At 39.2% G+C, this 24,339-nt stretch overlaps 1 protein-coding gene across 5 annotated transcripts in view; it reads right to left on the bottom strand.

The window, feature by feature from the left end:
* The window catches only part of NUDT8 (nudix hydrolase 8), a 478,858-nt gene that overhangs the window by 56,572 nt on the left and 397,947 nt on the right, over nucleotides 1-24,339 (bottom strand). For all 5 annotated transcript variants that reach the window (XM_044084138.1, XM_044084134.1, XM_044084137.1 and 2 more), the window contains one exon: nucleotides 22,072-22,367. In XM_044084138.1, coding sequence (XP_043940073.1) covers nucleotides 22,072-22,361 — 290 coding nt within the window. In that variant the 5' untranslated portion in view covers nucleotides 22,362-22,367. The remainder of the gene's footprint in view (nucleotides 1-22,071; nucleotides 22,368-24,339) is intronic.

Raw genomic sequence — 24,339 nt, 5'->3', positions numbered from 1 at the left:
ACCAACATAAAAGGCTTTACATTGCTGACATAAAGCTATATATACTACATTTTTAGTTATACAATTATAATGTCCTTTTATTTTGATGTTACACCCATTAATCACTATTTCTCTACCTGAATAATATATATAACTACATATACTGCATGTTCCACATTTGAAATTCCCTTCTCTTCCATTTTGATATTTTTCAATAGTTAAAATACAAAAAACAGCGTGAGCAAAACAATGAAGGAGCACAAAAGTACCATCAATGGCTGTTCAGCCGGAATATGCTGTATACGACAGTTCGTTATATCAACTCCTTTATATGAAACGTGAAAACATAATCCACATAGTTGAAATTAATCCACATAGACCAAGTCTCTTAGATAAAAACTTTTAGAAGTTTATTGGTGCACCAGGTGCACCAATAAACTTCTAAAAGTTTTTATCTAAGAGACTTGGTCTATGTGGATTAATTTCAACTATGTGGATTATGTTTTCACGTTTCATATAAAGGAGTTGATATAACGAACTGTCGTATACAGCATATTCCGGCTTCATGGTACTGTGCTCTATTGCTATTTGTATTTTATTATATTTGGAGTTCCCATTTGTTGGCAACAGCGAGGGCATTAACTCCGTGTGGGTCTCGTAACACTTTATTATTTTTCAATAGTTGTTTTATTTTCCAATATATTTTTGAGAGAGGGACTCTTTTTATACACAAATTTTATCGGACCATTGAAAATGTGTCTCCCTATTTTATCATTAACAAAAAACTCCCAATTTCTCCTTATAATATTTTCTATTTCTTTGAAACAATCATCAAATTTGATAATATACAATGGAATATTATTATAGTTATCTTTTTCCATTGTACCTTCACTGCCCAATATTATTGTGTGTAATAAACCTGTTTTTAATATTGCCGTATATGTCCCATTTTCTCTTTTATTTTTCACTTCATTAAATATTTTGACACAAAATATGTGTTGGCTTTCACCGCCTCCTTAGATTAGTTTCCTGTGCCTCTGTCCAGCAGAGCCACTGAAGTGATCCTGGGGTAAGCTTTCTGTTTCCCATCCACTTGTCAAGGTTTCTCTTGAAGAGTGCTAGCAAGGAGCTCTGCCTAATGTAGATTGGAATCTAGCTCCAAAGCATGGGAAGTCTCTGGGACAGGAATCTATCCCTCCAGCATGTCCTATTTATTGTTGTGGTGAGGTTTAGATCCCTACAGCGTGTGGCTCGAGAGGATAAGGTTTTCTTTAGGTGGAGCACGTCCATCAATTCTGGGTTGGACATGGCCTTGTATGTCGGGCAGAGAACACCTCTAAGCAGATGGTATGTAACCAAGTACAGCTGAAGTTTCTTCAGTCGAGCTGTATAGGGCATTTGTGACCCTCTTGGTGAGGTACTTCTGTGGCCTTTCCAGCTGTTGCAGGTGATTTGTAAAGTACATCCCAAAAGGGGCATTGCACTCTATGATTAGGGTTGCCACCTTTTCAAATGGCCAAAGTGGGATATTTTTGGTACAAACATCAGACTTTACAGGCTGACACATATCCATGGTCAGTACAAAGGATAGAACTTAACTTTTTTGCCTAAATAAAAGCTTATTCTTGTAGCATGTTAGTTGCTTATTCTGTTGCTTATAACGTTTAGGTATTTTAGATACAGAATAACTGTTTTATGCAACTATTACATAAAATAAAGGAAATAATTTTGTCCTAAAATCTCAGGACATTTGCCATTTTTACAATTTTTTGTCAGGACACAACTGCCCAAAGAGGACTGTCCGTGGGACAGGTGGTAACCCTATCTATGATGGGTCTGATGAGTGATGAGTACAGGGGCACAATGACCTCTTTGATCTGGATGCAAACCTTTTTGTGATTAGATGGGCCACATAGAAGGATTTTCTAACCACTTTGGCAATGTGATTGTCAAAGGAGAGTTTACTATCTACTTGGGTCCCCAGATCCCTTATTACATTTTCCATATTTAGGGGACTACCACCTATGTGGTAGTTTGTAGGTACTTTGTTATTTCCAAAGGGAATAACTATGCACTTTTTTGCATTTAGCTTGAGGCCATGATTTTGACACCAGGTATCCGTCTCTGTGAGACCCTTTTGGAGGATGTCTCTGTCAGCCAGTGAGTCAATTATAGCCCCTACTTTGCAGTCGTCTGCGAACTTGGTCCGCCATAGTCCTCCTGTGCTTGTCTGTATCTCTGAGAAGTATATGCCAAACAGGAGGGGTCCTAGGTAGAGCCCTGGGGAACGCCACTTGTAACAGGTTTAGAGTCAGACCTAGCTCCCGCAACTCTCACCGTGTGGGTTCTGTCAGTGAGCCAATTGGCAACCTATCTTGTGACATAGGGGTTTATGTTCAGGCTGGTGAGCTTGTCTATAATACCAGAATGGGGAATGGTGTTGAAGGCCTTTGCGAGGTCTAGGCAGGCTGTGTGTACCACCTTTCCCTCATCTATGGCCTAGGTAACTGTCTCAAAGAAGTCCACCAGGTTTAGGAGGCACGATCTGCCCTTAACAAAGCCGAACTAGGGTCCATTGTTTGAAGGTTCCCAATGTCTCTGTTAAAGAGTTCCATGATGATGCGCTCCATAGCTTTGCAGACCAAGCTAGTCAGTCTTATAGGGCGATAGTTCCCAGGGTCTGTTGTGGCTCCACCATTGTGGAGCAGAATAACCATTGCTGTGCACCACTCTATGGGTACGTAGCCTGTGGAGAGGCTGAGTTTGAACAGTGTGTTTAGGTGAGGGGTTAGTTCATCTTTGAGCTCATGTAGGACGCAGCCTGGGACACCATCCGGTCCCATTGATGCTGTGTTTTTGGCTTTGGAGAGGGCTATTTTAACCTGAGTGTCTGTGATTTCAGGGACTCTATATTCTTCTGGTATGGTTATGGGCCCTTTTGAGGGTGAGAGGGGGGGTGAAGTTTGCACTGAACCTGTCTGCCAGGATGTTGGCAATATCGGTTGGTTCAGTGTATTTTGTGCTATTCTGCACTAACTCCGAACAGATCTGAGCATTGCCACTTAGATTCTTGACATAGCTAAAGAATGCCTTGTGGTTATCTTTGGAGTCCTTGCCAAGTTTTCTTTCAATGCTCACCTTGGACGATTTTATGAGGGATCATAGTTTCTTGCTGATACTGATCAGGGATGTCTTCCCTTCTTGGGATTTTACTCTTTTCTGTACTAGTTTCCTCCTTCTATTGTATAGCTTGTATATGGCAGGGGTCCACCAGACTGGTTTCCTTTTCTTGGGGGAGTGAGTCTTGGTTTTGCTTGGGATAGCACAATCCATGCATTCTTGTAAGTGCCCGTAGAATGCATTAGTAAAGGATGTTGCAGCTTGGACAGCATTATCCTTTAGCGTGGGGGCTATGAAACTTACCCCCTCTGTTTTAAGTAAGGTGAAGTTTGCTTTAGAAAAGTTTTTTACTGTGGTTTCCTTAGATGGGGGTGGTGGTGGGGTGTGGACATCCAGAGTGATTAGTTTATTGTCTGATCTAACCAGTGAAGGGTTGACCTCCGGTGTGGAACACCTGTTATCCATGTTTGTGAGGATAGGGTCCAATATGTTTTCACCTCTGGTAGGAGAGTTTACCAGCTGATCCAGGGCATTTGAGTTGATGAATTCCAGGAAGCGCTGGGCCTGGAAGTTTGTACAGTTAATGGTACGGTAATTGAAATCGCCCAATATCAGGGTGTTCGGTAGGACCTTCATGTTTTCCAGTGTCTCCAGAAAGGTGGAGTGGTGGTCCTGGGTCATGGAGGGTATTCTGAAGCAGGCCACAATTTGCACTGCAGATTTGCCCGATGTTAGTTGCACATGGATGATCTCAGAGGTATCATGCTGAGCCACTAACCTGGAGATGTAGGTATCCTTGATGAATATGGATACACCCCCTCCTTTTGTGTTTCGGTCTGTGTTCTGTGGCCGAAACGTGTGGTATGAGATGTAGCCCGGTAGTGCTGGGGTGCTCTCTGGAGCATTGAACCAGGTTTCAGTTACTGCACAGATGTCGACAATCTCCATACTGAGGAGTGCTTCGAGCATGTGCATTTTGAGATTTAAACTCCTGGCGTTGAGTAGCATAACCCTCAGTTTTTTGTTAATTGTGCTGTTTACAGAGGTGGGTTTGACTTTTTAGTCTTGCCTAAAAAAGGCACTATGGGGGCAGCAAGAGCCTTGGCCAGTATTCAAAAGCCTAGGGGTGACAGGTGCAAACTGTCTCTTCTTGGCAACGCGGCTTGTCAAGCATGTTGTCCCAGGCTGACAGATACTGGATCCCCTTTGAATGACACCAGAAGCTTAGCCAATTGTTGAAATTGATCATTTTTTTTCTTTATACTGAGGTATCATTCTTGGTAAGGGAAGGATGCTGGTCAGGGTAATACCAGCCTGGGCTACATGATCAGAGAGCTCATCCATGTCTCTTTTCATGTAGTCCAGGGAGGTATGGCTCAGGTCATTCACACCAACATGAACAATGATAGAGTCATATTTGTACTTGTTCTGGAGTGACCTGAGTGCTTGTGTTATGTGGCGGATTCTGGCTCCCGACAGGCAGCTAACAGTAACCTTCTGCTTGCCCAGCCTAGTGAGTGGGACGTCAGTGTGCCTGGCTATAGCGTCACCTATTACTAGTGTGTTAGGCATGTTATTTTGCCTTAAGGGCTGTGATTGTGCGGCACACTGATTTTGTGTTTTATGTGTTGTCTGGTTTGTGACGGGAGGTGCAAGTTGTTTGGCTGTCTACTTTGGAGGTCTCTGATGCTTTTGCAGGTTTTTATTTAGAGCCTCAGAGTATGATTTTGTGTATTTATGTGTATTTTTTGCCAGTTCTGGTTTAGTAGGTCTATGTGTGACTGGAGGTGTGGTGCAAGTGTTAACCTTCTCCTCTTGACGGTCTGTTCCAGTCTTGGGTGGAGACAGCTTAGCCTCCAGTTTGGCTGTATAATTGCATCTCTCACATATGTTAGTGTTTTGTGGTAGGAGGAGAGGGTTGTCTGTGTACATGAGGCAGTTGTAACATTGCCTCAGGATACCCAGATTCACCAGCTGGACTGGAGAGTACATCTAAACACTCTTTGGTCATGCCTGAATAGTAGGGTGTGCTGCTTAGTCGCTTGGTTGGTGAGGGGTGAATAAAGAGCCTTGCCCTGCTGAGCAATCAAGTGTCAGGGTATATTAGTGCTTGCTATTAGGTCTGAGCAAGTGCTGGGCTGTAGGATGCTTTTTGAGTGCTTAGGTTGAGAGTTAGACTAGTTTCAAGGGAAAAACTGAAGAGAAGACTTAGTGAAGCTGGGAATAATTTAACCCTAGCTAACCGGCACTGCCCGGCGCACAAAACCGTGCAAACACGTTTTTTTATAGCAGGGAAATGAAAGAGATAGAAATTAGCCCAAAATGGCCAATAAACTACTAACTTCTGGGCTGGAACCACTCCTCCAGGGACAGATAGGCTGCTCAAAGCTCCCCTCTCTCACAGGTGAACAGAGAAACTTCCTTCTATCCAAGTAAGGTATGGGCAACTCAGAAACTTGTAACACAGTCCTGAATTCAGCACTAGCCTGAAAACTGGACTATACTAGCTTAGAAAGGCGAGAAACAAGGAATTTTTTTTTTGTTTTTTGGAAAAGATAAAGCAAAAACAGTAAAAAAATACACAAAACAGCTTTAAACTACTACAAACATTCAGAAAAGGCTATCGCACTTTTGTGTGTAGCCTACAACAGTTAAACAAATTATTTAAACAAAAAACGACTTTTTAAAAGTGCAGGCAGTCAAATAAGTACAATATGTGAAATAAAGCAAGCTTTTGAATCACAATAAACACTGGAAAATTGGCATTTAGGCGGAAAACAGTTAAGTACAGCAAGAAAGTACAGAAAACTGATGGTCACTCCAAAGTCTCTCTTCTAAGCAAGAAGACTTCTATCAGTTTAAGGCTTTCTAGTGCTTCCCAGTAGGTTAGTTACAGGAAAGATGGGAAACAAGTGCAGATGTGGTCTTTTAAATCAGAAAGTTGAAAGAGATGGACAAACTGTCCAAATGGTCAATAAACTACAATTTCTGGGCCAAGAACTACTCCTCTTGTGGTAGACAGGCTACCTAGTGCTTACCACTCCCACTGATAAGCTAGAAGGCTTCCCTCCAACACAGAAAGGCTAGCACACTTGAGTGTGTAGCAATATTATGGCAAATACAGTTTAAATAAATGCAATTAAATTAACAAATAAGTGCAGAAGGCAGTAAATTAGAAGGCTACTAGCAAGCAGTAAAAAGTGCAGAGTAAGAGCGATTGAACAGATAACAGCAACTAAGACAGTTACAGTAGGAGCAGCTGAACAAAATATGTATATATTTTATTTATTTATTTATTTTAGGGAGGGAACAAGCAGGATTAAGAGGCTACAGGGGTTGTCCTTCCCAAATGCTCTCTTTGTACACAGTAGGAGTGCCTGAAATCAGAATATGACCTCACTGCACTCAGTTGAGTGAGCAAATGAGATGGGCCTAGAAGGAGTACCCAAATTTACAAGAGGGGCGGGCAATTTCAAAGCCAACAATATTAACACCAAAACCAGAACCAGAACAAGAACAGGGAGGGTGGGTAGGGAACTAACTGTAGAGACACAGCCATAACTTTCAGCTGAGTTAATATTCAGTAAGAAACACAAATAAATAAATTAAATGCAGAACTATATGAAAAAGTGTACTTAAATTCACTTATACGTCCAGTCGATTTCAGGTAGATCTTAGCCGGAGCAAAGCTCAGATAATAAGCAGAAATAACCCAAAATGTACCATTTATATAAGGCAGGACAGGATATCAGTGATGAGGGGAAACTACCCCCCACAGCTATCAATGGCTACACAGAAATTCTAACAAGTACTCTGTACAGACACAGCCACAACTTTCAGATGAGTTAATATTCAGTGAGAAACACAAATAAATAAATTAAATGCAGAACTATATGAAAAAGAGCAGATAAAAGTGTACTTAAATTCACTTGTATGTCCAGTTGATTTCAGGTAGATGTTAGCCAGAGCAAAGCTCAGATAAGTTTTATTCCTGCCTCTGGTAATATCCTACTTCAGATCTAGTTTTTCTGAATTTATTCTGATTCTTTCCTCCCTTCTACCCACTGGCTAGCCCTGAGCTCCTCGTATCCCTTACTTTGAACTTACCTTCCAGATCTCCGATTGTTTTCCTCACTACCTGCCTTCTTACTTTACTACTTGGCTCTACCCGCTCCGTTCGCCCTGCGGGCTCACTCCACTCCCCTACCCCCAATTCCCACCCACCCCCACTACAACTACACTTATACCTGGGAAGCACCTCCCACAATTAACTCACATCCAATCTACAACCTTCCCGCCCACTGCATTCTCCTGTTACCAAACCTGTCCAGTCCCTCCCGCAATTACATTACATCCATTCAACATCCTCCCCGACCTCCACATTTCCTACTACCAATAACATTCTTACTACCATCATATATCTAATTACATCCACCAATTCATTACTATCTATCAACTAAGGCCAATTACAATGAACATCTGCCTCCAGCAAATGACCCTACTACTCCTCCTAACATGTACCTACCACATCACTTGTTACAACCACTCATTACAAAACAACTCTTCCCTCATCCATAAATCTACAGCCATTATCTCTCACACCCCTTCTTCATACTCCCTAACAATAATCCCCACCCTATTCAACACCACTGTCACTACTTATACCCTTCTTAAACCCATCAATGCCAACCCCAAATCCTTTATGACCCAAACATACATTATAATAATGCAAAAGATATTAAAAACACTGCAAAAACTACAATGTGAACTATTAAATGATGGCGATATCCACCCTAACACAGGTTCCTATGATGTATATCATCCTACTGATACGCAACTGCCCAAACTAACTCAAATCAATATTAGACCAGCAAATAGTCTACTCATTCTAAACCTAAATATCAGGAGCATCAACAAAAAGATACATGAGCTTCATACTCTAATCTCACAATATACTCCAGATATAATCAGTTCAACAGAAACATGGCTAAAGCCAATTACCAAAGATACAGAGATCCTACTACCTGGATACAGTATCCTTCGGCTAGACAGACCAAAGAAGAAAGGTGGGAGGCATTGCTCTACTGTATAAAAATACACTATCCACAGCTAAATCTGAGTTGACTTTACCCCCTCTAGACAAGGCAGAAATACTCTTAACCAGGCTCAAATTAGGTAACAACAAAACTAATAACATAGTTACAGGCTATATTCCCCCAGGCAATAATATCCCCATCATGGACAATCTACTACAATGGCTATAACAAACCCTGCCACAAGAAACTATTTTATTAGGGGACTTTAATATTGACTGGCTTACTTGCTCATCCCAGGCTCCCACTAATCATATCAACCTACTTACCTTCTCTCAACTAATCAAAGAACCCACCCGAGTCGACAAAAATAGTCAAAGAGAATCATTTATAGACTGGATTCTACTAAATAAAATACCACCCTCATACTTAGCAGGTACCCTTCCTGACTCACTAAGTGACCATCAGACTACCTTCCTACTCAAATATAACACCCACCATCCTCAAACCCCTATACTCCAAACAATAAGAAACAAAAAACACTTCAACTTACCAAACTTCTTACAAGACCTACAGCTCTACAACTGGACACAACTGTATTACTTAACCCTTGATGAAGCTATCAAACACTTAAACTCTACCTTCCTAGAGATACTAAATAGGCATGCCCCTCCAAGAACTACCAGAATTAAATCCAAAACAGTTCCATGGTTAACAAGGGAAACAAGGCAAAAAATAAAAGAAAGGAATACAGCCTGGGCAGCCTGGAGGTCCAACAAAAATCCAGGAACACAGCTAGCATACCAGCAATTAAGAAACCTTACTAAGAAACTATACAAGATAAAAGAAATTACTTTATAACCCATCAAACCCAATACTCAAACAATCCAAAAAAATCTGGGCAGTTACTACACCCTGGCAAAACCGCTACCCCACCCCCAACAACAGGTTTAACAAAAGAAAACATAGCTGAATCATTTAACTCATTCTTTACTGAAACTGTACTTGCTCTTGCCCAAAATCAAACCTACACAAATACTACTAGTACCTCCCCCAAACCAAACAACAGCCCCACATTTAAGCTACAACCCACCTCGACCTCCTATATAAGAAAACTACTATCCCAACTAAAACCAACAACAATAGCAGCAGATTCCCTCCCCAATGAATTCTTAAAACTAGCAGCAAATAAAATAGCTAAACCAGTCTCAATCCTAATTAACTGATCCATATCAGAAGGTTCAGTACCCTTAATCTGGAAAACTGCCTATATTATACCCCTACACAAAGGGGGAAATTCTTATGACATATCTAACTACAGACCAATAGCAATACTATCCCCACTTTCTAAAATATTAGAAAAATGTATCCACCATCAATTAATGACACTTCTCATGGATCAAGGGCTCCTGTCTCATACACATGGGTTTCGGCCAGGACATAGCACCACTACTGCCCTTCTAGCATTCACAGATAGCATTAATCACAACAGGAATAATGGTAAACTTTCTTCAGTCCTCTTCCTTGACCTATCAAAGGCATTTGATATGGTTAACCATGAAAAATTAATCTTTCATCTTGTAAACCTAGGCCTTGATAACTTATCAGTCTCCTAGTTTAGAGGCTACCTTAACAAAAGATTACAGGCAGTACCATGGAATAATAACTTATCTCCACTCTTACCTGTTACACTCGGAGTTCCTCAGGGATCTATACTAGGCCCCTTGCTAGTCTCAATTTTTACAAATCTCCACTCAGCTGCAAAAAGTTCAACCCTTATACAATATGCAGACGATTCAACTATAATATCTAATGCCCCTACTTTACTAGACCTCCACAAAAATACCCAGGATAACTTTCACTCAGTGGAAACATGGCTCACTAAGAATGGCTTAATCCTCAACCCCCAAAAAAACAAGCTTCTGCTATTCTATCCCTCAACTACAACTGACCTCAAATGCACCTTTACTATCCACTCTAATAACGGTACCCCCATATCACCTGATACCCAGACTAAACTACTTGGCATTACTATTGATAATAAGCTCAAGTTTGATGTACATATTAATCTGGCCATTAAAAATACTAACAAAAAGCTAGGCAGCCTCTACAAGCACAAAGCATTCCTGACCCATAATGCTAGAACTACAATTGCACATTCACACCTTCTCTCAACACTACTGTATGCCTCACCCATCCTGATTAACTTATCCAAAACAGAAATCAATAAAATGACAACCTGCTACAATCAGATAGCCAAATTTGCCAACAGCTCATATAGAACTCATCACTGCCTAAACCTAAAGCAATTGGGTTGGATGGAACTACCTAACTTACTTATCTATAGTCAGCTAGTTACTACTCACAAGATACTCTATCAACAAAATATATCTCCTTCACTGGGTAACATTATCCAACAATATTCATGTTCCAGGCAACTCCGCTCAACTGATAAACTACAGTTAGCTGTTACTAGATCCAACAACCATGCAGGAGATTCCCTTTACTCCTCTTATGTGGCCAGAATCTGGAACTCCCTACCCACATCCTTATCCCTGATAACCTCACTGCCTAAATTTAAAAAAACTATCCGCAACTTCCTCAGTAACAAATGGTTATGTCCATGCTCTACTCCAGACTAATACTTGTACCACTTCAGAACTATGGTAACTATTGTACTAAACTAGAGTCCTGTTACTTGCATATAAACATGTAACATATCAAAGTTATGATAATATTCATATAACAATGTTACTATTAACAATGTAATACTGTTTAATGACTATTGCAACTGTATCCATCTAGTGTCTGCAGCCCATTCCTATATGTGTCAATAACTAGATACCCTACTGGATCTAGTTGAAATATGTATCTGTCTGTAACTTTAAATCTATAAGTGTCTGCAATTTATACCTATAAGTGTCATTAACTAGATACCTTAAAGGATCTAGGTGAAATATGTACCCAAGTTTGTCTGTATGTTCTGTTTAATTGTCTCTTTGGAGCTTTTCTCCCCGGGCCTCCATGAAAAATGGACATATATCCAGCTGGACTACCCCGGTTAACAAATGCAAAATAAATAAATAAATAAATAAAGCAGAAATAACCCAAAATGTACCACTTATATAAGGCAGGACAGGATATCAGTGATGAGGGGAAACTACCCCACACTGCTATCAATGACTACACAGAAATTCTAACAAGTACTCTGTAGAGACACAGCCACAACTTTCAGTTGAGTTAATATTCAGTGAGAAACACAAATAAGTAAATTAAATGCAGAACTATATGAAAATGAGCAGATAAAAGTGTACTTAAATTCACTTATACGTCCAGTTGATTTCAGGTAGATCTTAGCTGGAGCAAAGCTCAGATTATAAGCAGAAATAACCCAAAAGTGTTTGCACTGGGCTAGAAGGAAAAGTAGGGGAAACCAATGCTGTCCTGGACAGAAGGGAGTCACCAACAGGATTTATGGTTTGTCCTTCTGTATTTCAGGAGGACTTTGTGAATCAAAGGAAATGGGGGGGGAGGCATAAAGGAACATTCCCTCCAATGAAAAGGAGAAGGCATCCACCTTCCAGGCTTGTGGATGGGGAAGCATTGTGCAAAAGAGTGGCATCTGTCTGTTCTGGGAGGAGGCAAATAGATCTACCTGGGGAATACCCCACCTGTGAACTAGATCCAGAAAAACCTCGCTGTGAAGCATCCATTCATTGGAGGGTGTTAAGGTCCTGTTCAGGGTGTCTGCCATCACATTGTCTTCTGATGGAATGTAAACTGCCTGCAAATGAATCTGTAGTGCTGTTCCCATGGACCAGATTTGAATTGTAAGACTGCAAAGAAGGAAGGATTTTGTTCCTCCCTGTTTGTTTATGTACCACAAGACTGCCATGTTGTCTGTGACGATCTTCAATGTGCCTGGCAGAAGGATCTCTTGAAGGCCCATATTGCCAGGAAAAGGGCCCTTAACTCTTTTAGGTTGATGTGGTCCTTTCTTTCTTGAATGGACCATTCCCCCTGCACTTTGTGCTGGATGTTGGTACTGTGAAGGATAACCCCCCTCCCCTCAGCCTAGATCTGATGCATCTCTGTAAAGATGTTGTTTGGTTGGTTGGCCTTACTGGGGAATCTGGGTCTGCAGTACCTGAAAGGCCTTGAATAGAGACTGGGAAAATGTCTCCCAAGCTGAGAGTAGGGTCTTTGGCCTTGTGTTTTTCCTTCTGTTTTGTTTTTAAGGCTATGGAAGGAGCAATAGTAGGCCTGGCTGCCGATGTTGGAGTGGATGGCAAGGCAGTAGAAGGCCCCTCTGATGCCATGAGCCATGGTTCCCCCTCACCATTAGGAACTCATGGTTGTTAAGCCTCAGAGGACGTACTCTGGATATCCTCTGCACCGGCTTCCATTTCGGTACCCGGTAACAGCAAAGTACCTGAAGTCCAGAGCGATCCTGGGCTGACATTCGCCTCAAGAATCTCACTGGACACCTGAGGCGCAGTTTGGATGTGGGGGCTAATTTTCTTAGCCTTCTTCCTTGGCGGCAGGTCAGAGGTGTCCGCTCCACCTTCCATCCCGGATGCCAAACGTCAGAGAGGTTGATTCTCCAAATAGAGATTTAAAGCTGACAGATGGCTCCCTAAGGGTTTTAGGAACAAAAGATTGGCAAATATCATAGGACTTGTAGTCGTGACCTCCCCCTAAACAAAGTAAACACTGATTGTGTCAGTCCTTGTGTGAAATTTGTCCTCCATAACCACACTTTCCCTTCCTAGATGACGTGTCTGAAAAAAGTAAGGAAACAAGATAAAAACCCACAAGGGTACATATCTGAATGTGGACAGCCAGTAAAGATTGTTGAAAACGGATGGCTGAAGTCAAACAAATGCTAGATTACTGGAGCTGGCGATTGGACGTCTGAAACACACTGCAGCAGAAAAGTTCTGACTTGGGTACATGCAGACATCAAAGATATAGCCGGCATCAGTTTATGGCTCTTACATGCAGCATCGCATATACCCCTGCTCTCAGGACTTTGGTATACTGGCCGGATATCCGGTGCTGCAGGCAGCAACTCCCTAAAGTGAAGAATATTGTAATATGAGAATAGAAAGACATATTATGCTTACTCATCACAAAAGTCATTTCCCAGTTTGCCATGACCAAATTGGCATAACTATTAGTGCATGGTGTTCCCCATTGCGATGCCCAGCTTCTGCCAACAGACTACATTATTAAACATAAAAATATTATATTCAAGGACAAGTTCCAATAAACAACAAATAAGACTGATCCTTTCACTACTATAGTCACTATAACTCCTTAAAAAGCTCTTGACATATTCAACAACATATTCATTCAGAATGACTGTGAAGAGTGTATTAACATCCAAGGCAACCAAGTACATATCCATGACAATAGTCAAGACCTGTAACAAAGTCTCCCAAAGTTCGTAAGAAGTCTTGTGTGTGTCCCTAAGTACTGCTGGAGCTTTCTCTACCACAGGTTTTAGCTCCTGCTCAATAAAAATGGACAATGGCTCAGTCACCCACCCATGCCCCGATACAATGAGGTGCATGGGAAGGTTATTCAATTTACACCAATAACAGTTCCAGGATGCAAAGAAAATCACTAGTAACCAAAAATAATGCACCCAATGGCCATCGACAAGAACTCCACTCCGGAGCTACATGAGCTTAAACAGGATGTGCAAATGCTTAAAGGTGAGCTTTCATGGCTCAGTGATTTGCTTACAATACAGAATACCGGTTTCGGTAAGCAAAACAGTCCGATTTGTCCAGACAATGTTTTACCATGTTTTCATAGTTCATCTAACAATTTTGTCGAAGTTGACAAACGTATTGGAGCCTTCCAAAACTTGCTCTTTGGGCTTTGGTAACAGTAACAATGTTAATACTGTGACGGAAACCCTTCCTAGGTTTCAAATTGGTAAAAAACGTCATGATGTCATCACAACTGCGCAGGTTAATCACGCCAACTGCCAGGGAGGACGAAAGTGTAATGGAGCCGTTTACTACGGCCGGAATGTTCTTAACATTACGGATGAACAAACTGGAGCAACACCTTGTTTTCAAACAGGTACTGTGAAAACTATTCCTGTTTTAGAGAAAAATACAAGTAATATATAAATTTCTCCAGTGTTACCGGAGAATCGGAATACTATGTCTGGGACTGTAGCAAGGAAGAGTGGTATGCATCCGAGCTCGAAAGTTAACTGTATTATCAACAAAAATTATACTTTTTCAAGAGAAAGCTCTGATATATGGGGTAACATTGTTAAAGCAGACAATACTCATTATAAATCTCTAAAGGAGATTATTTTTACTTTTGAAAAAAAAATTGTATGAATATAAAACTTTGCAGCTTGATTCTAAATACTTTAGGGAATGTATCAAAGCTAAGTGGTACCACAGGGACTACGCGTTTTTAAATTTCCATTTGGCATTTACTATGACGGTTGTATTATTGAGGACTTTACTGATATGTTTAATGGGTGGGGTATTGAATTGTTGCAAAAAGTGTTGGTTTATCATGATAAAATGCAAGTGGAATTGCAGAATGAACTGGCTTCACTAAATGTACAGATTACTAGTGACTTGCTATTTGAACAATATGAATTGTTATACCTAAAAGTTTTAGAAAGGGTAGAGAAGAAAGTTAATGTTTTATTACATAAAAAAAGTAGGAAATTGAGTGGGGACATCAAACAATGCAATTTAAAAGAGGCCTAACCTATTATCAAGATTTTGTTTAAGAATGATACCAATGGTTTTGTTGCACAAGAGGAACAACAATTTTTATATGATGAAATACTTGTTAATGAGGAACTTGTGTTTGAGGGGGTACAGGAAGGGATGGTTAATATAGCAATAACCTACGTCTGGGTGTGGGTAATACGGGATTTACCCACGGTTGGTGTGGTTTGGTCCCGAGGGCGAAGCCCGAGGGACCAAACAAAGACAACCATGGGTAAATCCCGCATTACCCGCACCCAGAAGTGGGTTGTTGCTATTATACTATGACATTATTTAAGAAAAGAAATAATTACTTTTCTTAAATAATGGCATTGTATAATGCCTCTTTGCTGCCCTTCCGCAGCTGCCTGGTATCTGCGGCAGTTCTGATGTACTGCGCGTGCCTACGCAGTACATCACAGCTGTGGCCAAAAGCAACGGAGAAAGCAAGATCTCCGTTGCTTTTTACTGTTTCGCTATGTTAAATGGGTTTAACATAGCGTGACAGCTTTAAAATAAGTAACGGAGATGTCCGTTGATTATTTTAAAGCTGCCTCGCTATGTTAAACCCATTTAACATAGCGAAACAGTAAAAAGCAATGGAGATCTTGCTTTCTCCGCTGCTTTTTTTTTTTAAACCTGTCTCGCTATGTTAAATGGGTTTAACATAGCGAGACAGCTTTAAAATAAGCAACAGAGATCTCCGTTGCTTATTTTAAAGCTGTCTCAATATGTTAAACCCATTTAACATAGCGAGACAGGTTTTAAAAAAAAGCAACAGAGAAAGCAAGATCTCCGTTGCTTTTTACACACTGTGTCGCTATGTTAAAGGAGTTTAACATAGCGAGACAGCTTTAAAAAAAGCAACAGAGATCTCCGTTGCTTTTTTTAAACCTGTGTCGCTATGTTAAACTCTTTTATCAGCTGCAGCATTATATGGTTGTCGTGGATTAAAGTCTTTACATTCAATAAGGAATCCTGGTTTATTGATCTGCTGTGCTCTCTCACTTATCATCAGCTTTTGGTTTATAGTGTTTTAAAAGAGACTTATACTAATGGAAAAAGTCCGGGCGACCGGACCTTTTTCCATTAGTATAAGCCGATTTACAACGTGCACGCTGGCCAATCAGCATGCATGTTTTGGAATATTAATGGGGGGTCATGGTATAATAAGGATTTCCCCCCGCTATGTCACTCGGAAAGAATAGCAAACAGGAATTATGGATACAATCATATGGGACAGTACCCCAGGAAGAGTTCGTACAGGGGGAGGGGCAGGAACCAATATTTAACCCTACATTCTAACGTTGAAGGTGATAATATTATTCACACCTTTGACGGATTTAATATATATAATTACACTGACAGACTCATTACTGAGGAATATTTTTCTCTCTTTTTGAAAGGTTTTAAATTTGTGCCTGCTAAAATTCTGGATATTGCTGATGGTCTTCTGGATATTCATTTCTATACTAGGAAATTGAATTTCCAGGTTATGTTTTCTAAAAATGAGGGATCTTATAATGGTAAGGTTGGTCTTAGGAAAACTAGTACATATAATCCACTCTTACATCCCTTAATACATACCTTTGAGACAGCAGTTAAGGAGGATTTATATCAACTTTGGGCTGGGCACAAAGTTCTTTTTTCTAATCTAAACCCAAAAGAGAGGACACTATTAAATGAAATTCGAAGGGATAGGTCAGTCCGCATTATGACCTCTGACAAGGGAGGGGGTATAGTCATTTTTAATACTACTGACTATATTAATATTACTCAGGATTTGTTATTCAATCAGAAAAACTACATACTAAATACATACATGTTCATCAACCAGATACATATTGGATACCAGCGTATTGACAGCTTCCTGCAAGAATTTCTTTTGGACCAACGTGTAGATCAGGATACTTATAATTTGTTGAGTAATGTTCACCCCAGGGTCCCTGTGATATTTGGCATACCCAAAGTGCACAAGTGTGTTTCTTCACCTCCTTTTCGACCCATAGTGTCTGCCAAAGGTCTAAAACACACAATTTGTCCAGCTTTGTGGAAAATAAGGTGAAGCACATTGTTGAGGGAGTCCCTCATTTGGTTAGGGACCCTTGGGAGTTTCTGGGACAACTCAGCCACGACATATGGAGCCCTGATTTAATTTTTTTGACTACAGATGTCAAGGATTTATTTACATGTAGTCCCAAAAAAGATGGTTTGGAATACTATGAAGAAATATTATTCCTTGACTCTAGTCTGACTCATGATGAGGTCACTTTAATTTGTGAATTGATGCCTATGGTTCTAGACTACAATTACATCTATTTTGAAGGGAAGTACAATCAACAAATAGCTGGAGTGGTTATGGGAGCTGTTTGCGCACCAGTGTATGCCAATATAGTTCTTCTTGGATGGGAGCTTAAGTACGTTTTCAACAGCATCTGGTGGGTTGAACATGTTTTGTTATACAATTGTTACCTGGACGACCGTTTGATTCTCGGCTGCAAGTGCAGAGAGTGCCTTCTGTGTGGTGTCTGCATGTCCTCCCCGAGGTTGGATGGGTGTTTGAAAAACATGCGTAAATGGGCGAGCCTTCGTTGAAGGTTGGACATTGAGCTGGCACCTCAGCATTCTTGAAAATCTACTGCCAATCATTAGCAGACCGGAGTTCCGTTGTGGCGACTCCTAACCCGGAAAAGCCGAAAGACAAACAGCAACAACAACTTTTTGTAACTCCTACTTACATTTTTCTAGTCATCACCCTTTGTCGCAAAAGAAAAGCATTACTAAAGGTCAGGCTATATGCATTGCTCGAATGACCTCTGAACTGGTTGATGTTAAAAAAGAATTTGATATTTTGATGAATATGTTCATTCAAAGGGGGTATCCTAAAGGTAAGGTGGCGCCAATTTTGGATGGAGCTTATCATGAATGGGGTAGGAAGTACAAACCACTTTTGGGGGCAGGACACCTCTTAAAATCACACATGGGTAAGCTAAAGTCCCATATTGGATCTGTTGCATACACACGAGCATGTACAGTACAATACAGTGTATTATCTAAAAACATTAAAGCAATTTTACAGAAAAACTGGAGTATCTTTAGGACTAATCAGGAAATGTACCATATTGTGGGTATCAACCTTTTTTCACTAATAAAGTGGGAATGAACTTTAAAAAAAAATGGTTGAAACACCTACACATTTCAGTGAGAATGAGAATGTCAAAGGGACTACAAGCTGTGGTTGTTGCTCACAGTGTAGCTTCATTTTTAGGGAAACTTATCACACTGAGTGACAGACTGAGGACTAATCACTTTTAGGAATGGTAATTGTAGAACTCAGTGGTTAGTATATTTAGCTATGTGTGATACATGTCCGGCATATGTCAGAAAGATCCTTCAGAAGCAGGATTTATGAACATTTGTACGAATTAAAAAGTAAGAAAGAAACTAATGCATTGTATAGGCATTCTCAAAGTTGTTTAAATTTTCATGGTTTTAAGTTTGGCAAATTGGATAATATAGACAATGAACCTGGGGGGGGGGGGGATGGAAGAACCAGCTTAGCAAAAAGGAACTTTTATGGCAGCTTGCTGCTAACTTCCCCCCAGGGTTAAATGACAATTTTTCTATTGTACCAGCTCTTAAGGACAGAACCCAAATTAAGGAATGGGGTTTTCAATCCAATTAATTACTATTATATTAATTAATACTTGTCTACTGCTTAAAATATATACCATCTATTGTTCAAACATTCTGCATCATAACATATATACACTTTAACATACACATTTTTGCAGGAATTTAAAGTGCAAAATGCTACGATTTATGGACTTGTAATAAAGTTTTTTTTAAATACTAATGGAAATACAGGTAAGATATTCAACATAGCATATTTTAATAATTATTTTTTGTTTTGTAATATTCAGAATATTAACATTTCATATTTCAGTATGTTTCAACAAAAAATCTTTCTTATATATTTTTTATATATTCAACACTGTGTTTTTAAGAGAGCTTATTGTTTTATTGATTTAATTCAACAGCCAATCATGATCTACCTTATAGTATATATAGGCATTTTTGCATGAGAATATTTTATCCAGTTCTGATGAAGTTATTATATATGATGAAAGTGCTTAACAACTAATGGATTTCGATGGTGTTTGGTTCTAATAAAGTGGAGTTCTTGTCGATGGCCATTGGGTGCATTATTTTTGGTTACTAAGGTTATTCAAGTTCTTATCGATCTTAGGTAGTCCATGTATACTCGGAGTTACAGGTTCTTTCACTAATAAAAACTGATAAAGGTCATAAGAAATAGTCCTTGTCATAAAGTAGACCACAGATACAATCATGCATGTGTTTAACAATAGAGTCTACGTCATTCGCATTCAATCTGATATGTCTGTTCATCAGCAAGCATATCTTCCATCTTACTCAAATACATGGATAAGTCTAAGGCAACAATCACACCTCCTTTATCTGCGGGGTGAATGTAAATAGAATGATTAGTACGCAATTGCTCAAGGGCCTTCCATTCATTTGGTGTTAAATTATAAGAATTTGAAGGATGCTTGCTGTTCAACTCAATACATATCTCTCTCACACAAACCTTTAAAAAGGCTTCTATCAGCAGATGCAGCTGAGGAATAAACATACTGTGTTTATGTAGAACAGATGACTGTTGGATTGACTTTGATAGATATAACAGTTTAAGCATCGTACTTCTAGCAAAAAACTTTTAAATTGAATATTGCATCACTAACCTGCATACGCCTTGCAGGAACAAAGGAAAGTCCTCTGTTTAAAACCAAAATCTGCTCTTTGGTCAAGACAACAGAAGATAAATTCATAACTAACCCACTTAATTCAGTTCATTGAGTCCACTGAGGTTTTCCTTCCCTTGTTGGAGGAGTAATTTGTTACAATGCTCCAGTATGCATCTTCCCTCACATCTACAGGAACGTTTTAAAAGGGCAGTTTCTCAGGATGTCCAGAATTCACACCATTGACAATGACTTTTTGCATGCTTATGAACAACTGAGTAAGGATTTTGTAGAAAGAGGATATGGACATGGGGAAATACAGAAATCTTCCTCATTAGTTGGGGAATGAGGTCTGATCTTGGTAAACCATATTTTTTTAGAGCGAGACCTAGCCTTAAAAGGAAACAGGTCCCAGAGGGAAAAAATAGGGTAATCCTTACCTACATTAGTGATTTAGGGATATCATGTATTATAGTCAAAAGGAATTGGCCGATATTATCTGATGACAATATTAGATCAATAGTAGATAATAAGCCCACCTTTGCCTTTAAGAATAATCGCTCATTAAAAAGGCGACTTTGTTATGGACCTAAAAAGGAGTTGAAAAACAGTTTAGGTATTTCTGGTAAATTTCCATGTCGAAAGTGTAAAGCCTGCAAGTATATTAATAAAATGAATGTATTTTGTCATCCCTTATCTGATGTTAGGTATAGCTGTAGGGTATATGTGGACTGCAAAACTGAAAATTTAGTTTACTTAGCAACATGTAAATCATGTACGTCTTTCTATGTGGAAATATTAATAGGCAGATAAAGGAACATATTCTACAACATATCAGAGATATCAGGTTAAAAAATCGGTCCAATGCTGTTTAAACATAGTGAAAGGAATATAGGCCATTCCTTTATGGCTCTTCGGTTGATCGAACTGAATGTTAGGGGAGGGGATATAGTAAATATGACTGAGTTAGCTGAAGCAAAATGGACTGCAACACTACAGGCAGACAAGTTTCTAGGTCTTAATGGGGTTATGCCTTTAAAACCAGCTCTAAAGGCAAGGAAGTTACATCATTAATTTCAATCTGGTTAATTGATTCTGCTGCCTGATTTGTGTGCTTTGCTTTAAATGGAGTGTTTTTAGGATAGAATGCAAATCTGATGAAGCACCTGTTGTGAAAATGCTTATCTTCGTTTATTCTGTGTTTTATTGTTTTATCAGTTATTAAAGTTGCACGTTTTTATCCATGGTTGCCGAATCTGTTTTTGCATACTTGTCTTAAAGAACAACCCCTGGTAGACTAGAATCTTTCACAGTGCATTCAGTCGCATATTAATGGATGTCTAGTATTGCAGAGTTATTCAGCCTGACTTCTAATTAAAGTTACAAAAACACCCACAAAAATCATTTTAAAAAAGAAAAGAGGCGCAATACATGATGACAAAATCTTAACCAATTTACCCAAGTCTAAAAGAAATCAGAATTCTTACTTTGGTCTAGCATAATTCTGTATTTAAACTGACCATGAACCAGTCAGATGATCACCAGTTCTCAAACACTGCACACTTCCAGAACTGAGATTTTCTCTTTCCTTGTACTTGAGAACTTTTTCAAAAACTATTCTTTCTTGCACAGGTGTCAGTGTAAGGTCTCTGAGGCTTGCTCCTTGCAAGGTATTCAGAATGTTTCTTCTGTCAGATGTGGCTACAGTCAAAGTGCTCCAATTAACAGGTGACATATTAACATTTGGTACCAGTAACACCTTACCTTTCTCTGCCATCCTAAAGTTAAAATTTACTATCCTCTAGTCTTTTACCCCACCATGGGAAGAGGTTCTATGAATATCTAGATACCATCACCTTTTCTCATCTTCAATATGGCCTACAGTGCATCCTCTCCTCTTTGTTTACTTGTTTGTTTTATTGCTTTGCTCCCTTACCTTAAACACAGGTCTAACTCCTTCTACCTTTTATTTATTCTCCTAAATATTGCATATACTGGTATGGTTATGTCCTATAGCAGTTTTCCATACATTTGATTTCCATAAATGTCAAAATATCAAGAAACTGTCCTTCCATCAAACTCATACAATCGGACAGTTTTTGCCTACACTGTAGAAATATGCAGTCACTACTTTGAATTATCATTTATCTCGCCCATTTTGTCCCACCTGTGTTCAAATTTAATATACCATTCTTCCCACTTACAGTTCATATTCTTTTACTGTTTCCCCTAGTGCAGTGTAAATTTCTACCTACTTAAATAATCAAAGGGGAGAGGCAATGATGTTCCTGTGAATTTTGTGTTCCCAGCTCATCTGACTGATGTGGCTCCAAGTCAAAATTTAAGGCTACAGTCAATCCTGAGACTAGATCTGTACTCAATCCTTTCTTCATAAATTTACATTAAGTCATAACTGCCACCTACCTGACATCTCCTTTGTGTTTTCCCTTCAATTTACTGGAGCGCAATGTGAAAAGAAAGGCAGGCTCTCCCTTTGCAGTGCACAACGATACCAGTATTGCCGCGGCAGGTTTCTTGCTGGCATATGCTGCTGAATGTCTCTGAAGCTGCTGCCTACACCGGAGCTCATTCTCCTTTGATAAGCAGTTCTGGATGACAGCCACATCACTACACTTTGTAAGGCACATGCAACTACGCACCTGGAACAGCTGATAGCGCAATCTCATGAAGGTCTGCCATAGTCTAGGGTACATCTTCTACTAAAGAAGCAAAAGTAAAGACCACAGTTTTAGCACAAAAACAAAACAAATAACTGCATAAACATACAATTTTCAATGTGGTAATGGTGTGCACAACTTCAGTCTATACACAGTTATCAGACGGTAGAAAACAACAAACTAAACACCTGCAAATACATCGTTTGATATGTGGACTGACAAATTGTGATTAAACAAAAGAGAAGCAGTGCACACCCAAAAAGGATTACCATAAGAAAGCTTTGCAATTCTGCAACTCAGACTGGCAAAAGTACTAGAAGTTCAGTTCCACAGGCAATGTGATTAGCATTTGGCTTTATTAGTTTAACTTACTAAATACCGTGTAACTGTTAGAAATAATTAAATGCAATCAACTATAAAACTGACTTTGGAGACAATTGGAGCTTTCTCCAAATAAATCTTGGTTAAATCACAAAAAAGAAGCTGTACAAAAATAACAAAATCTAACCATAGAACATTCTGCCTGTATAAAACACAGTTGTGAGAAACACACTAATTACAGCAGTAGATCTTCAAGGCATTTTCTTTAAATAGGTCAGTTATTATGGTAATAGCTAGTACTGTCTGACACCCAGGGATGTTAGATAAGTCAAATAAGTTCTCTTAGCAGTTACCTTATTCCAAAATTAATTTGGTGTTCTTAAATGATATCAGTGTTGCTCATTAATCTGGTTTCCTCTTTTTTCTGACACTGAGCCAGATAAATGTGAACCACATTTTAATGTTATTTGTTAAATGGGTAAGTGAACTGGTAAATACTTGAATTCGACTGAGCTTATTTTCTTTGTACGGGATCAGTCACCATCATTCTTGAGCTGAATCACTGTTTTTTATTGCATAGTATAATTTAATTTTGTTGATATAGCAGAACATTCAGGGTAATGAACATTGCCCTCACTCCAAAGCTGTGATATCTTGAAGTTAGTATATTTTGACAAATGGCTTCATTCTGTGACTCTTTAGTGTTATATTTGTTATACCACAACACAAGTTACTGTAATGTCTACACCTAAGATTTGACTGCCTCAATTTTTCCCAAAGTTTGACCATCTTGCTACAGTTAATTAACAAACAGAACAATTAACAGTATTGTGTAACATTTTTATTTCCTATATTTACTTATTGATTTATTGACTGATTGATAACCGGATGGGTAAGCTGGTCTGTTGACCCTTTTCAATAACAACCTGGGAATAAATGGACAAATGTACAAAGATAAAACAATAATCAATAACAAAATATAGCTATATGTTCAGATATATACAGTACTTCTAAACAGTTAACTAACAGGAATTACTTTCTATAATGCACACGTGAGTGCATTAAGAAGTCTCTGAGTTACAAGGGGAAGGAAAGGAATCATATTGCTGTAAAACAATAGGAAACAACCCCTCCCCCCATAACAGCATCATTAGCCAGTCTCCCTAAAACAAGAGAACTCAACTTCCTTTTGCAGGTAGGCCTTTAAAGTGTTTTTGAAATCCCATAAGGTCTGAAGATTTTTTTTACCTCAGTAGTAGGAAGTTCAAGGTGGCAAGATCTATCCTTGAGAAAGCTCCTTCACCTATTATAGTTTTGAAGGAAGGTCTCATTAAGGTGAAACTATCCTCTTGGACATGTCTAAGGAAGTAGTATTGTTCCTTAATAGGGCATTTGCTCGTCAGTGGTGGGTAATAACTTAATTTTAGGATTTTAAAAAGGAAGGAGTTCAGAATGGGAGTGTCTTAACTAGGGATTGACAGCCATTTGCATTTCTGCAAGGTACAACAGCAATGAAAACACTGATCTACTAGGAGTAAAAATCTAAAAAAATTATTTTCAAAAGTTTGTGTGTATTGCATGAGGAATGGAGGCAAAGGATTGGGTGGCCATATTCAAGTTTGGGAATCAGAACATTCCTCGGGATGGCAATTCTAGCAAACAGGATTTGAAGGTGTGAAATCTTGTAGAAAAA

This window comes from Protopterus annectens, chromosome 9.part0 (assembly GCF_019279795.1).
Source record: "Protopterus annectens isolate FY-2018-M chromosome 9.part0, PAN1.0, whole genome shotgun sequence".
Lineage (NCBI taxonomy): Eukaryota > Metazoa > Chordata > Ceratodontiformes > Protopteridae > Protopterus > Protopterus annectens.
This window is presented reverse-complemented; position numbering and strand designations above follow the sequence as displayed.